Source organism: Culex quinquefasciatus, chromosome 3, assembly GCF_015732765.1.
Source record: "Culex quinquefasciatus strain JHB chromosome 3, VPISU_Cqui_1.0_pri_paternal, whole genome shotgun sequence".
Classification (NCBI taxonomy): domain Eukaryota; kingdom Metazoa; phylum Arthropoda; class Insecta; order Diptera; family Culicidae; genus Culex; species Culex quinquefasciatus.
In genome coordinates, this window is record NC_051863.1 from 29,078,607 (window position 1) to 29,096,059 (window position 17,453).

The 17,453-nt window shown below is 33.1% G+C and overlaps 1 protein-coding gene across 2 annotated transcripts in view; it reads right to left on the minus strand.

Moving 5' to 3' along the window:
- LOC6038164 (glycogen synthase kinase-3 beta) overlaps positions 1-17,453 on the minus strand; it is a 66,375-nt gene that overhangs the window by 15,438 nt on the left and 33,484 nt on the right. The window contains exons 4-8 of one of the 2 annotated variants that reach the window (XM_038264179.1): positions 16,364-16,447; positions 12,998-13,051; positions 7,333-7,443; positions 7,015-7,252; positions 6,754-6,947 (exon numbers count right to left, since the gene is read on the minus strand). In XM_038264179.1, the coding sequence (XP_038120107.1) occupies positions 6,754-6,947; positions 7,015-7,252; positions 7,333-7,443; positions 12,998-13,051; positions 16,364-16,447 (681 nt within the window). The remainder of the gene's footprint in view (positions 1-6,753; positions 6,948-7,014; positions 7,253-7,332; positions 7,444-12,997; positions 13,052-16,363; positions 16,448-17,453) is intronic. The other variant, XM_038264180.1, reaches the window with a different exon arrangement.

The window sequence follows — 17,453 nt, forward strand, 5'->3', positions numbered from 1 at the left end:
AACCAATCATAGATGTATATAGCACATTTTAAAGTGTTTCAAAAGACCTTTCGAATGCATCTAAGAGAGTTGGAATTGATCAAGTTTTACGTAAATGTTAGCAATTTTATAATTTTTCATGTTTTTGAACCTCAAACTTCAATGACCGTTTTACCCCACTTCCCTTTGTCGTAGAGGGCTCATATTTGGCATGAGTTCATCTCATGTATAGACAAACAAACGCTGAAAGTTTCATCCAAATCGGAGCACTTCGATACGACCTCTAGAACAAACCGAGCAAAATCTACAAATACTGTTCTAAAAAAGAATACACAGAAAAAAGGAATATTATTACGAAAAAACGAAGTATTTTTTGCGGCAAAAAATTCAATTTTCCGATGTAATTTAACCTCAATTTATGTGGAATTTGTGAATCGTTCTAAAAAATGTGAATTTAAACCCGGTTACATTCCACATTTTCTCCGATAAAAAATCTGTCAATATTCTCAAATGTATAATATTTCCATGTTTTTTTTACTGTAACTACGTTGCTTTATGAAAATTTTGGTATTTAGGGAAAATCTAATCCTGGGAAAAAACATTTTAAAAAGGGCTAAAAAAAACTTATCTTTGACATGGTTGGGTTGGATTTAAAAATTTCGAAATATTTTTTTATTGAACCGAGCAGAAAATTTCGTGAGTTGACAGAGGGGCTGACACTGAGAAATATCATTTTTAACCATTTGTTTAATTCAAGAGGCTGTACCACAAAAAGCAGCAGTCCAATCATCAAATTCATAAATGGACATTTTCTCAGATTACTCAGATTCTCAGCGACTATGGCTCGTAAATTCAATTTTCAAACTTTTTTTGCCTGATACATTTCGAATGTAAAACCACTTTTTTAAAAACACTCAAATTTTTACAAAACTACGTATTTTTGAAAAAATACTCAAAATTTCAGTTTTTACAATATGGGTATCAAACGATCAGGATTTTTTCATACATTTCGAATGCAATAACATTTTGTTTAAAATACTCACAATTTTCACAAAACTACGAATTTTCGAAAAAAAATACTCAACTTTAAAATATGAACATCAAACGATCGGGAATTTTTCATACATTTCGAATCTAATAACAACATAATTTGAAAACACTCAAAATTTTCACAAAAATAAGTTTTTTCGTAAAAAAATACTAAAAATTTCAGTTTTTAACAATATGGTTATCAAACGAAGAGGATTTTTTCATAAATTTTGAATGTAATAACAACATTTTTTTGAAAATACTCAAAATTTTTACTAAACTACGAATTTTCGAAATAATGCTCAAAATTTCGGTAAGTAATTTTCAAAAATACGTAGTTTTTTGAAAATGTAGAGTATTTTCAAAAAATGTTTTTAGTACATTCGAAATGTATGAAAAAACCTGATCGTTTGATACCCATATTGTAAAAACGGAAATTTTGAGTATTTTTTTCAAAAATACGTAGTTTTGTGAAAATTTTGAGTGTTTTCAAAAAATGTTTTTATTACATTCGAAATGTATGAAAAAATCCCGATCGTTTGATACCCATATTGTAAAAACAGAAATTTTGAATAAAAAGAGAAAATACGTAGTTTTGCGAAAATTTTAAGAATTACAAAAAAAATTATTTCATTCGTAATGTATGAAAAAATCCTGATCGTTTGATACCCATATTGTAAAAACGGAAGTTTTGAGTATTTTTTTTCGAAAATACGTAGTTTTGTGAAAATTTTAAGTATTTTCAAAAAAAAATTATTGCATTCGAAATGTACGAAAAAATCCTGATCGTTTGATACCCATATTGTATAAACGGAAGTTTTGAGTATTTTTTCGAAAATACGTAGTTTTGTGAAAACTTTGAGTATTTTCAAAAAAAAATTTCATTGCATTCGAAATGTATGAAAAATCCTGATAATCATTTGTGAAAACTCTGAGTATTTTCAAAAAAAAAAAAAAAATTCTGATCATTTGATACCCATATAGAAAAACAATATATTTTTGGTTTCTTTAGAGAAAAAATGCATTTTCAAACTACAGGAAAAATGCGTATTTTTGTGAAAATTTTCATGAAATTTTAATTTTAATGGATAGCTGACATCATCCCGATTCCAAAACACTATAATATTTTTATGTTTGCATGATTTTTCATACGATTAAAGCCAATGTCTCCCATATATCCAGAATCCCATAAGCTCTGTGCCTCGGTTATGCACGCCTCGGTTTTGCATCCCCCATATGCGGTGCTAAACCGAGGCATGTCTGTACATTGAAAAAACTTAATACCTAGTTCTAAGTTTTACTTAGAATTGAACTCAAAATAAAATTGAGTTTTCACAGAAAAATCAATTGACATCACAGTAATTATAATGTCCAGTCATTCTTTTTACCAGAAGATTGGCCGAAGAATCGTACTTTAATTGTTTGAAACTTGTTGAAAATTTAAAGTCATAGAGAGTAAGATCATTTTCAAATATTTTTAAAAATAGAAATACAAAACATATTCGAATGACATTTTTTGGACAGATGTTAAATTTTGACAAAGAACTGAAAAGCGTTGCTCCTAAATTCAAAGGCAACACAAATTTTATTTATTTCGAATTACTTTCAACAACTCTCAATCAAATCCAATTGAGTTTTCGACAAGGGATGAAAAAAAGTTTAAAACTGATTACCAAGCGTCGCAATCGGGTTCCCCGAAAATTTCCTCTTTCCAGCTCAAAGTTTTCCAATTTGTGCAGCTAACATCTGTCATCACTTGCAGCAGTGCAGCAGTGGCTTTTAGTGTAAATAACCGAGTTTTTTCTTCTTTTTCTCAGCTGCAGCGGCAAGCACTTCACTGTGAGCTGGATTCAAAGTGCACAGCAAATTTCTTGAAATTTTAGTCAAAAATTAATCAAACTTTCCCATTTGTGGACCCCTCGATCGATTTGGTTTGTTGCAGTTTTTGACGTTTGTCCCGTTGATGTTTTTTTCGACATTCGAAATGTAAGTTGGTGCTTCACTAGTAGTGTCTATTGTGCGTGTATTTAGCAAAAAAAGAACGAGATTAAGTTAAGTTGTTGATGTTGAATGCCTGTAGTGAAAAAGTGCGTTGTAGTTATTGTTTTGTTTACTTTTGTTGTTGTTGTTATTTAGTCAATTAAAAACCTAGTACTCTTTTCGGGTTGCTTGTTTCCAAAACCAACACGCGGTAGTAAACAAACGAAAAAAAAAAACAGACACGAAAGAAAATAAAGTTTTAGATATAGAAGAAAAATAAAAGACAAAGTTTGGTCATTCGCGAAAAACGTGTGTCTCTCTCTCTCTCGTGTGAAGGAGGTCGGTGCGCAAATTTGTTCGCACGTGTCGGCTCTCTCTCGCTCTCTTACTCTAATTCGTTGGTGGTCGGTCGTGGCAGAGGGGAAAGACATTCGCTCTAGCATTAACTGAAATGAGTCGAAGCGAATCCACACTGAGAGAATGTTTCTGGCTTTTTTGTTGTTGTTTTTGGGATTTTTTTTCTGTGTGTGACGAAATTGCGTTTTTCTGGGTTGGGTTGCATTTGTTTGCTTTTATTTTGATTGCGTGTTCAGAAAGAAAAGTGGTGGATGTTTTCTGTGTAGTATTGCGTGTATTTTGGGAATCTATTTCGCTAAGAGAGGAAACTGAGGAATGCTTGATAGTGGGGTAAAGGGTTGAAAACGAAAGTGTGTCGTTTTTGAAAGGAAATCTCATTAAAGGAATAAGAATAAAAGAAAATATGTAGACTTCTATCAGAAAAATGGCAGGCTGTTATGAAATTTAAGCTATTTAGTTTTTAGGCACCTAGGGAAAATATTGTTTTTTTTTTTTTGCAAAAATGAATCCTCGAATAAAATTTCACCTTTGGATATAGTTCAGATAACAAAAAAATGCCATCTTTTGATCTATAGCACAAGTTAGGCAAAATTAATTTGGCGGTGTTGCCAATTTTTCGTAAAATCTTAATTTTTGAAAAACGTAAAACAATGTCTGAAAAATAAACTATCAAAAAATTGCGAATTCCAAGAATTTTTTATTCAACTTTTTTTTCAAAAGAACGAAAAAATTCAAGATAGTTTTATTTATTTTTTAAAATTAACACCCGGACGCATACTTTCTAAGTTATCGTCACCTTCAAAAATCGACGCTATTTTAGGGATGCATAAAAGAACTTGTTTTTCCTATTTTATTGACTTTCGCCTTCTGATCTTAATTCAACATCTAAAAATAAATTGAAAAAAATGTTGCGACTTTTTTTCACATTTTTTCAATTATGATATTATTTTTGAAAAATTGGCAGCACTGCCAAATGAATTTTAAACAACTTGTGGCCAAGGATCTGACACGCATGCAGTTTGCTGAAGTCACCGCCAGAAGCTCTGCACCCAAAGTTAAAGAACGAGAGGATAGTCTTCACGAAAAGAAACGTGAGGAAAGTGCTATTTGGCGAGAGTATAGTCCTCTCGCGTGTTCATTCGTTCATTGGAACAGTTCATCCTATTGAGTGGCTTATATGGACACCGAACCATGGTGGCTCATAAGGCAAAGGCACGGTTCAATATGCCGAAGGTTTTGGGTTCGAGTCTCGGTACCGGTACTTTTTTTTTGATAGATGAACTTTTTTGAAGATGAACCCATGAGTAAAGTACTCTCGGTAATTTCGGGATTTATCCTCTCAGTCCGCACACAGTACCATTTTACTACCGAATCGTGCTATTTATCCTCTCGTATGCCGATGTCCAGTTCTGGGTGTGCCAATATTGTGTACGTGTGGTTTTTGAAAAAGTCGTATGAAATACATGCATAATTATTTTTCCAAATTAGGTTTTACTATCTTTTGCATATATATTTGAGATATTTACAAGTATTACGTAAATTTGTCCACATTGAACATAATGATTTCAAAATATTACAAAGTATTACTTGACCATCCAAGCAATATGTCACAATACACTAATCTAAAAATAAAATAGATTCAATTTCAAATACTCACTAAATTTCCGTCAAAATTTTTTAAACTAGTTTCAATTGAACACCAAAAAGGTGATATGCCAACATTATTAGGTGCTCGATGGAATTAAATGTTGATCCCCAAGTTCAAGTCCGAGTTTAAATGTAATTCTTTTGAAAGAAGTTTAAATGTAATTCTTTTGACAGTCGTGACGTAGCAGTGATGGTGGCATAGTTTAAAATATGACATTTTTTGTAATGTTAAAAATATTCAAAAAATTGATTAAGCGAGTATTTTTTTAGAGCGTAACAATTTTTTCTGGCAAGTTCTCAGCCACCCTAAGCAATATTTACAACTTTGTCGAAGACAGCAAATTGATCCGAAAACCCGTTCTCAAGATACAGATAATCAAAATATTTCAATAGTTGTCTCAAGTGTCGGAGAATTGCTCCATCGCAAATTTGATTTTTATCCTAAGGCTGGTAGAAATTTTATTTAAAGTTTTTATCAAAGTTGGCCCGAAAAATCAGGGGGCAAAATAAATATTTTTTTTAAACTTCAAAATTTCAATGAAAATTTAAGTACAATCATCTGAGATCAATTTAAAATGCGTTTCCCTGCGTTTAGAATCACTTTTGGCATGATTAAGTTGATTTAAAAATCTTTTGAATCTTAGAAAATTTTCGATGTTTTTTTTCGCTAAAATTTTTGTTTTTGTCAAATCTTTCATTTTTTGAAATTGATGATTGCAAAACAACTGAATTAGTGTAAAATGCATTTTAAAACACCTTTTCCATGCAAATGCTGAAACTATGGCTTGTTATTTCAATATTTATACTTTTTTTACCCCCTCTCGACGCCGGCCAGAGCCGAGGCATTGGCATCAATGCATCGGCCTAAAATGAATTTAAAAAAAATGTTTTATCATAAGTGCAATATTTTCCTAGATTCTTTTCGAAATTTCGTTACTCCGGTACCAGATTCTACAACATCTTGAACTCAATTGAATGCCTTTTTTGGTTCTCTCTTTCAAACATTCAAAAATACGTATATTTGGAATTCAATTTTCAGTGGTAAAAAGTGAAATAAAAAACCGGGAATTTTGTTCAGTGTATCTGGTATTTCTTATCATTCCTATCAGAAAATCCCTCCTCAGATACACATTTTTGAAGGTTGAAGGCAATGGCAGTCCCGGGAAGTTTAGAACTTCTTAGATCCCGTAATCTGAATTGTTGGTTTTGAATCAAATGTTAATATCCAGAAGTGGGAATTAAGGTACGTCACAGGTACGCTTTGGTCATTCAGGTCATTCAGGTTGTTCAGTTTATTTATCCATATTTCGGAACTGAAACCTAGTGTGTGGCATTAAGGCACAGCACTCTAGTGTAGGAAGTTAAGGGGTAGCTTTCTAATGGAAGATTTATAGGAACAACTTCTTATAAGCGACACTCAGATATCTTAATATTATTGAACTTAAAAGGGTCTTTGAAGTATTTTGTAAATTACATAAATAGACGATTTTTTGGCAGAAGCATTGAAGCCGACTTCAATTGTACCAGATCTGTCCCATTTAGGACTACTAAAGTCATGTGAGTAACCAAATAATTTCCTGAAATCTGTTTAAATTATTAACTTCATTATTTTTAGAAGAATAAAACAGTCTGCCATTTTCCTAAATAGAACCCCATACTTTTCGATTCAAAAGATAGTAGTGTAACAAAGGTCTATACTGAGCTGTAAGGGGAAAGAACTGAATGCAGCAGTCTATAACCCAACCCCGCCGGGGCACTCACCTTCTGCCATGGATGACTCTTGATCTGGGGGAACTTGAATTCCGTGTAGTTCGGGTTCATCTCCTTGATCTGTTCCCGGGTGGGCGTGCCGAGCACTTTGATGATCTCGACCAGCTGGTCGACGCCGGAGTCGCCGGGGAAGATGGGCTGCCCGAGCAGCAGCTCTGCCAGTACGCAGCCCGCGCTCCAGACGTCTAAAAAAAACGGAGAAGTGCGATGGTGAGTGAGAACTTCTCTTCACAGTTGCATTCAAATAGTTACCGATCTTTGTGGTATAGTTTATGGCACCAAATATCAACTCCGGTGCCCGGTAGTATCGCGAGCAGATGTACGACACGTTCGGTTCGCCGTGCAGCAGCTGCTTGGCGCTGCCAAAGTCGCACAGCTTCAGTACGGCCGTCTCCGGGTCGAGCAGCAGGTTCTGGGGTTTGATATCACGATGGCAGATACCGAGCGAGTGGATGTACGCGAGACTCCGGAACAGCTGGTACATGTAGAGCTACACAGAAAAAAAACAATCGAAAGATTAGCACACACACACAAGCAACGCAAAAGGACGGGGAGGACGCCGGGACTTACTCTGATAAAATTGATTGGTATCGTTTGTTTGTTTTTAGCATAGTAACGAGCCACTTTGTAAACGGTTTCTGGAATATATTCGAGCACTAGGTTGAGATAAACTTCGTCTTTCTGCAAGTAGGGTGGGGAAAGAAACATCGGTTTAGAGAAACAATTCTTCAGCACTGAAAGCAACTTTTATGATACGATACGCGTAAAACCACTACAAGCTAGCGATAATGAAACATGAAATTCTTTCTTAATCCTGCAGAAAATCATTGTGATCATCAAGAAAAAAAAAACTTAGTCAAGATACCAACCAAAAACGAACACGGGTGTTAGTCGGAGGCAGTTGGTGTGTTCAAATACATCGCCGGGATTTATTAGTCATACTTCGGTAGCAATTGTTAGGCACCATGAGGAGCAAAAAAACTATAAACAACACATTACTTTAAGATTAGCAATCGGGAGGAACGCCACTTTGAGATTATAGAAATTTGGGGGGAAAACAAAGGATTCAATGGTGTGTTACTTAATAGTTCTGGAAAGAATTTCAACAAATTATGAGTGTCTGAGCAATTTATCTGGTTTAATGTTTGAAATAACCATCTTATGATGTTTTGTTGGCAATCTATTTTTTTTTCTTTTTTAAATTAACTGTCAAAATCTATAATAGTCTGTATTATTTTAATTTGGTTTTGCTTTTTGAATAAAAAAAAACAAAATGAAATTTTTGAAAAGTCAATTTTTAACAGAATCAACAGAAAACGAATTCAAATTTATTAAAATTAAAATTGAGGCATAACAATAAATTAATATCGAATCCTTACTATATTCTACTATACATTTTTTTTTCAGGTAGTCATAGTTTTATAGGTGTTGAAATATCAATATAAAAAGAAACAAAATTAAAAAACTGGAATTAAGACAATGATTGAAAAAAAAATTGCATTTTAGACGACATTTAATTTTGATTTTAAATGTAAAAAAATGATACTTTTGTGACATTCTCTGCTCTTTTCAATAAAAATTACAACGAAATTTTGTAATCAAGAATAACTTTTCAAAAGGGCTAAAAGTACCTTTTTTTGCAATTCCGTCGTGAAACTACTTACAATTTCTGAGATTCTCGAACGACGAAATGGTCTTCTTTTCTCAACCAAAAATAACAGAATGGAAAATTAATACCTTTCAATACCAGTGCTGAAAAGTTCTACTTTTCAGCAGTGCAATGGGAACTTTTCCACAAATCAAAAAATCAAATTATTCGCTCTACAGCATTGCATTGGCGTTCTCGATTTCGAGATTCCTACTCGAAACTAGGTGTTCGAAGGTTTGATTGTTGAGGCAATTGCAAACCTCTTTTTACACCTAAGCTTCCATCCATCCCGGGATTCGAACTGTCGACCTTTGGATTGTTAGTCCAACTGCCTACCAGCGACTCCACCGAGACAGGACCCAGGGAGACGACTCCTACACCTGGACTGAGCTATCGACCTAACCTTTTTAGGTTAGTCCGGGGCCAACCTTTACTTCCCTGTCCGACGGAAGGCGTGATCAGACAAACTCGTCTCAAAATTTGCCACCGGGACCTTCTGGGATCGAACCCAGGCCGACTGGGTGAGAGGCAATCACGCTTACCTCTACACCACGGTCCCGGAACTTTTCCACATTAGTTTCAAAAAGTATCATTTTTCAATAATTTTTAAACGCTGAATCTACTTAACACAAGAATTGCAAAAAAATGTTGTAGACATCTCGTTGCAAAACTTGGTTTTCTCAGCACTTGTCATATTTATCCAACTCGTTAAACCTTGTTGAATAAATTTATGATACGTGCTGAAAAAATCTTGTTTTTGCAACTTGTTGCATAAACTACTATTTGGCCGGAATTATTATTTTTTAAATAATTTTCAATCACAGAGCAGAACATTTCACGAAAGTCTCATTTTTCAACATTAAAATTGAATCAATAGTTTCCGGGATATCACGAGTTGAACAAGAGGGCTAATCAAATGTCAGCTTTTCGAACTGGGTATTTTTTAATTACAAAAATGAACAATTTAAAAAAAAATAGTTTTAATTATTTTTTTTCGAAAAACCTGAAAATGTCTACAGCTTAAAAACGGTCAACTTGATCAAAAAGTAATTTTCAATTGAAAAAGAAAATATTTGACTTCAAAAATGGTTTTTGAAATTTTGTTTGACAATATTTCAGATTTTTTTTCAAAATCATCATCTTTTTCATGTTTTTACACTTTTTTGCACCATCTTAAATTTTCGTTATTTTATGCCTGTTTTAGTCCTCTAAAATGTTATTTTTTTCGGAAAATAAAAAGAACTTGTTTTGAGAATTCCACTTTGAGTGATGAAAAGTCAAATAAAAAAATAGGATTTTTTTCGTGTACTTTTATTTCTATGTCCTAATGATAACTTACAAATTTTCCAGAAAATATTTTCTCAAAATACGATTTATAATATAACCAGCCAGCAAAATTGTAATTAGGGCGTCCAATTTTCCCGGGTTTTGAATTTCCCGGGAAACGGGAAAAATATTTTTGGAATCCCGGGAATTCCCGGGATCCCGGGAAATTTTTGAATCAGTAATAAAATCTACGTTTCATTACATTTGTTATGTTTTGAAGCTTAAAATCATAGAATTAGCTTAATAATATCAACTGGTGATAATCCTCACATCAATCTAAACAAAGACGACAGTTTTAAAATAGCCTAAAAGAATTTTTTTTTGTGTTTGTGGTGTTTAGGATTTTAAATCCACTAATATTTTTAATTCCAGTATGATTTTTTGATTTGCGAATCAAATTACATAATTCTTGAGTTTTTTTTTTTTTTTTTTTTGAAGAGGTCCAATAAGTTTTTGTCTTCCATATGTTTATAGGACCTAGTCAAAAAAAAAAAACTCTGGAATTCTTTTTTTTTCATATATATTTTTATATGACATGACTAAAACAGCGTAAAAAAAAATATTTTATATGTCTAAAAAGCAAAAAACGAAAATAAATAAAATGATATTAGTCAATGTAAAATTTCAGATAAGTTTTGAATTCATTGTTTTATTTAAAACATATTTTACAAAATTTCTTCAAGTTACTACCGCCAACCGAGGGAAAATCAGAATTACAGTCTAAATAGGTACATGAGATTTTAGAGCAATACATTAGGAAGTACAAATTGTTTTGTTCTGTTCTTGTTTTAACCGAAGTCATCTAAAACGTCATGCAATTATTTTTTGCTTTAATAGCTGTCTTTATTCGGTACATTTGTATTTATTTGCCCTAGATGCCGGTGTTTGATTATAAATAATTTGATATGAGATTGTTTTTTTTTTTCAAATTTAAAATCGAAAATATAGGTACGTAAATATATCCAGTCTTTAAAAAAAATAAAATAAAAGAGAATTTTTTTTAAAGCACTAGGCATTTTGCGGACCTGTCAATTGAAATTATAATATTTTTTCCTAAAAAGCCAATTTAATGCTGAGATTTGCTGAATACAAATTTTAATTAATTTTATTGATTACTGAGTATTCAACTGTTCTACTATTTTCACAACCAAATCTGAATTTCCAGACCAAAATATGATATTTTTTTCAATTTCGGGAATTCCCGGGACAAATTATAGAAAATCCCGGGATTCGGGAATTCCCGGTTTTGGAAAAATCCCGGGATTTTTGTCCCGGAAATTCCCGGGCTGGACGCACTAATTGTAATGATCCTTGTAAGGAAAAAGTACTTAGGCTTTTTTTGGCATAGATAATGCATTAACCAAGGCTCATTCGAATAAAAAAATACTAAATTTAAAATCTAAATTTAAATTTAAAAACAAACAAGCATTTAATATTAAGCCCTTTTGAAATGTTAGTCTTGATTTGAAAATTTTGAAAATATTGTTTTCGAAACATTGTAAATCGGACCATTAGTTGCTGAGATAACGACGTTAGAAAATGGTGGGTTGTTTGGGTGAGACTTGGAAAACATAAATTTTCCTGTCTTTAAACCTTTGCATGGCAATATCTCAGCAACTAAGGGTCGTATCAACAAAGTTCGAAAAAGCTAAATATAGAGAATTTTCTTAGCTTTAAAAAAAAATAATTTCATAGAAGGGCAAACATGTGCATCAATTAAAAAAAATGCGACAATTTTCAAAAAAGTTACCTAAAAATGTCTATAACTTGAAAACGGTCCACTTAATCAAAATTTCACTGCAGTACTTTTTGATTGCAAATTTAATTTTACATCGAAAAATGAAGTTAAAAAAATTTGGCGACCGATATTTTGATTTTTTCAAAAAAATCAGTATTGATTCAAAAATTCATAACTCGGTCAAAGATTTTTTGCACAACCTGGAAATTTCTGAATCGTTGGCATTTGATGTCCTCTAAAACATATAAAAAAAAAAATAAAATTGAGTTTTTTTTTGCAAATCAAGTTTTAGTGACAAAAAGTTCAATAAAAAATCACCAATTTTTTTTACCGTGTATCATATTTTTTGAGTGTAGTCCTAATCCATACCTACAACTTTGACGAAGACACCAAATCGATCAAAAAAATCCTTAAAAAGATTCAGATTTTTTAATTTGCATATACATCATTTTTGTATGGACAGCTGCCAAATTTGCATGGAAAATTATATGGACAAACTAATGATGCAAAACGGCTTCTTTGGGTATACCGAAGGCAGCAAAAAAGTTTCAGCCGGATTAATAAATACAAAAAACATCGAATGACCGAAATCTGAGAGAATTGCTCAACTGCAAATTTTTGTTTGAGTCTTTGCAGTTTGATACGATTGGATTAGAGCTCAGATTAGATAAGATTATGTTTTTAGAGTCATTACGATCGTGAAATAAAAACATTTTTAAAATTTGAAAATTCTTCCATAAAAACCTGATTTCTGCAAAAAAAATTGAAGCATTATTGAAATCTTATTTAAGATTTTTAAAGTTTATGGGAAAGTATAGTCTGAATCAGACTTGGGTTACTGATGCGAAGATTATTGCTATTTTTTTGAGCAGCGATTTTCGAAATTTATATTTATGTGTGTGTGTGTGTTTCCAATCCAATATTCGCTGGCCGGCAACGAAATTATGAGAAATTAAAGTTTGTATAACGTTGGACTGTGCTGTTACAGCTTATCTCAGTTCCGGCTTTTAGATAGGTTCAGAATGACAGAGGCCCTGGCGGCCAATTTCGAGATCACTGGGCATAGCCTGGCCCCGCCTGAACATAGAAGCAAGCACCAGACAAATTGTTGATCTACACGGAAAAAAATGAGTTCCCAAAATCGTGAACAAGGGCTCATGATTTTTGGAACCACGAACAAATTGTTCAAATTGCATGGTACGTTTTTCAAAAAACTTTAAAAATATTGTTCGTAGTTCCGAATTTCATGAACGCTTGTTCACGATTTTGGGAACTCATTTTTCTCCGTGTATATTTAGCACAAAATTTTCAATTAAATCGGTTTTAATTCTTTCCAGAACGATTCCACACCGAAAAATTGACTGCCAACGAAAATCAAGCTTTCTATCAAAGAGAGAGAGGGGGTGTTGTAGGAGTAGAGGATAGTGAGGCAGAAACAGAGAACGAAACGCGTCCATAATGTATGAACTTTGAGTTTGACGTTTGAAAGGGGTTTTTTGTGGTGGCGACCATCACTTTTCTACCTGGGTCTGCAATGCACCGGCGAATATCCCCATGTCGAAGGGGAAACCGTCCCGCTGGCGGAATTATTTTTATTTTTTTTGTTCAAATACAAGATTTACACGGTTACACGGAACATGGTGGTGGTTGGTTGGTAGTAGAAGTAAAGTTGGTGGTTTAAAGTTGTTAAACAGATGTCGAAAACGAACGAAAAAAAAATTAGAAAAAAGAGATAAAAAGAGAAAAATATGAGTGTTTTGATGAGTATCACTTATAAACAAGGAAAGAAATAGTGTAATCGCAAATTGAGGATCGGGGAATGATGACTAGCAAAAATGAAAATAAATTCTACAGGAAATCAAAAGATGAAAACGCAATCAAATTCATGGGAAAATTTTATTGTGATTTCAACGAAATATTATATTATTTTATGTTTTTATTCAATCTCTACCAGTAATTAGCAGTCCGATTAGAATTTTAAATTAAAGCTGAATCAGCACTGACCAACTCTTGCTCTAAGCTCTCGCTCGCTCGGGGGGTATTTCATTTCGTTCTGTCACGCGGAATAATGACTCACGTGTTAACGCAAGTGTCAATCCGAGCGCGCAAAAAACAAACGCCAAACCGTGTCGCGTCGCACGGAATCTAATGATAAAAAACACCGATACAGGCAAACGCCGTTGGTTTGACACGTTTTAATCTGATTCAATTAAAAGCAACATGATTGTGAAAAATTAATCAATAAATTACAAATATTATATTTTTACAACCCGTTCAACGAGGCTTGCCGAGTTGGATAAATACGACGAGTGCTGAAAAAATCGAGCTTTGCAGTCGAACTTTTCAGCATGCATATATTGGGTGGTAAAAAGTAGACTGATTCGTCACTTAAAAAAATTCTATCAAACGACCGAGGCTTCACCGTATCCCGATCGTTTCATCCAATCAAGTACTGCGTAGCTTTTCTGTTTTGCGTGCGATTTCGACTTTTTTTTTGTTTTGAGCAGTTCTCTAGGATTTCGGTCATTCGATTTTTTTGTATTTTTTAATCCGACTGAAACTTTTTTGGTGCCTTCGGTATGCCCAAAGAAGCCATTTTGCATCATTAGTTTGTCCATATAATTTTCCATACAAATTCGGCAGCTGTCCATACAAAAATGATGTATGAAAATTCAAAAATCTGTATCTTTTGAAGGAATTTTTTGATCGATTTGGTGTCTTCGGCAAAGTTGTAGGTATGGATACGGACTACACTGGAAAAAAATAATACACGGTAAAAAAAATTTGGTGATTTTTTTATTTAACTTTTTATCACTAAAACAAAACTTGATTTACAAAAAAACACTATTTTTAATTTTTTTTATTTTTTGATATGTTTTAGAAGGCATAAAATGCCAACTTTTCAGAAATTTCCAGGTTGTGCAAAAAATCACTGACCGAGTTATGAATTTTTTAATCAATACTGATTTTTTCAAAAAATCGAAATTTTGGTCGTAAAATTTTCAACTTCATTTTTCGATGTAAAATCAAATTTGCAATCAAAAAGTACTTTACTGAAATTTTGATAAAGTGCACCGTTTTCAAGTTATAGCCATATTTAAGTGACTTTTTGAAAATAGTCGCAGTTTTCATTTTTAAATTAGTGCACATGTTTGCCCAGTTTTGAAAAAATATTTTTGAAAAGCTGAGAAAATTCTCTATATTTTGCTTATTTGGACTTTGTTGATACGACCTTTAGTTGCTGAGATATTGCAATGCAAAGGTTTAAAAACAGGAAAATTGATGTTTTCTAAGTTTCACCCAAACAACCCACCATTTTCTATCGTCAATATCTCAGCAACTAATGGTCCGATTTTCAATGTTAATATATGAAACATTTGTGAAATTTTCCGATCTCTTCGAAAAAATATTTTGGAATTTTCAAATCAAGACTAACATTTCACAAAGGCCAAACATTCAATATTACGCCCTTTTAAAATGTTTGTCTTGATTTGAAAATTCCAAAAATATTTTTTTCGAAAAGATCGGAAAATTTCACAATTGTTTCATATATTAACATTGAAAATCGGACCATTAGTTGCTGAGATATTGACGATAGAAAATGGTGGGTTGTTTGGGTGAAACTTAGAAAACATCAATTTTCCTGTTTTTAAACCTTTGCATTGCAATATCTCAGCAACTAAAGGTCGTATCAACATAGTCCGAATAAGCAAAATATAGAGAATTTTCTCAGCTTTTCAAAAATATTTTTTCAAAACTGGGCAAACATGTGCACTAATTTAAAAATGAAAACTGCGACTATTTTCAAAAAGTCACTTAAATATGGCTATAACTTGAAAACGGTGCACTTTATCAAAATTTTAGTAAAGTACTTTTGATTGCAAATTTGATTTTACATCGAAAAATGAAGTTGAAAATTTTTACGACCAAAATTTCGATTTTTGAAAAATCAGTATTGATTAAAAATTCATAACTCGGTCAGTGATTTTTGCACAACCTGGAAATTTCTGAAAAGTTGGCATTTTATGTCTTCTAAAACATATCAAAAATAAAAAAATTAAAAATAGTGTTTTTTTGTAAATCAAGTTTTAGTGATAAAAGTTAAATAAAAAATCACCAAATTTTTTTACCGTGTATTATTTTTCCAGTGTAGTCCGTATCCATACCTACAACTTTGCCGAAGACACCAAATCGATCAAAAATTCCTTCAAAAGATACAGATTTTTGAATTTTCATACATCATTTTTGTATGGACAGCTGCCGAATTTGTATGGAAAATTATATGGACAAACTAATGATGCAAAATGGCTTCTTTGGGCATACCGAAGGCACCAAAAAAGTTTCAGCCGGATTAAAAAATACAAAAATTAAAATTGAAGAAAAAAGACCGATTTCGTAGAGAATTGCTCTTTGCTGCGTGTCTCACTCACTTTATTTTGATGAATTTCGTAATCGTATTCACGGTAGTATATCGTCGTCACATGAGAAACAGGATAAACAGGTACGTATTGTGATTTTTTTTATTTCTGAGTTGATGTTTTTTTTTATTTTTTCGTTTTATCTCGATGACGCACCTCGTTATAGAGGTGTGTTTGCTTCTAGGAAGGTAAATCATTTGCAGAGTGCGGGATTGGAAATTTTTGCGTCGAAATGAATTTCCGTTCCTTTGAAGTTGCTGATTGACATTTTGTTGATTGTTTTCAAAAAGGAAATCGTCTGTTCTACACTGTGTTCAAATCAATTTTGACTTGGAAATTAGTGGCGCGGAATGATTTTACAGATTTAATTTGAAAAAAAAAGAATCATTATGCTTAGCTGGTGGTGGTTTTCGATATGGGGCAGCAAACTTTGTACATGACCGGTGAGGGTTAACGCCAAGCCAAACTAACCTTTTCGCCGCTGGAGTAAAAGAAATATTTTAGTTTAACAATATTACAGTGTTCTAGCCGTCGCATAATCTGCAGTTCGCGGTTCTGAAAAGAGAGAAGAAGAAAAACGACGATTAGTTCATTTAATCGATAAAACATGATGAAAATGGAAAAAAATAAAATAAAAGTAATTTCTGTCGCTTGGGCGCGGTATCGGAAATGAAACACAAAAACCCACAAATGAAAGGGACTGACGTTGAATAATTGATTAAATGCCCCCCCTTCTCCTCGTCATTCGGATCGTCGAAGGGAAACCCTGCAAGGTTCGCACCAATCAATGAATTCACTAAAGAGGCTTCACCACGCCGCCTTCGCTTGCCGGAGGTTCAACGGCTTTCCGGGGAAAGGAAATTTCATTCAAGAAAAGCTTCCTGAGAGTTCACGTTGCTGGAAGTCACCACCGTGGTAGCTCTTGCGAAATGGTGCGTGGGTGTTTGATTTTTAAAACCGCAAGGATATTTTTAACTCAGAAAAAGGATACTGTCTGGTCGAGCTTGATGAGCTTGTGGGCGAAATTTTACTTTATTATGAAGAATTTTGACTGCGTCAAACAGAGCAAAATATGCTTATGAAAAAATATATACCTGATACAGACTTTTCCAGAAAACATGCAGACTCTCATTTGAAGCAATGTGGCAACCGGGCGTTTCGCATCTGGCGCGACTCTCGCACGTAAACAAAAAGACCCGGCCTTTTGAGGTTATGCAAAAAATCACCCTTTTTTGTATCTACAAAAATCTATTTCTTGGCATAACTTTTTAAATACTTTACTAAACAAAATAAAATTTAATAGGGTCTTAGGAGACCCCAAAACGAACAGAATAAGGCGGATCCGGCCAAAATCGGTTCAGTCAGTTCTGAGATAATCGTGTGGAAAAAAAATCGTGTCTACACACATCCCCACAGACATTTGTTCAGAATTTGTTTCTGAGTCGATAGGTATACGTGAAGGTATATCTAGGAGGTGTATTTAAGAAGTTCATTTTTCGAGTGATTTTATAGCCTTGCCTCAGTGAGGTGAGGAAGGCAAAAATAATGTTTTGCAACTCCA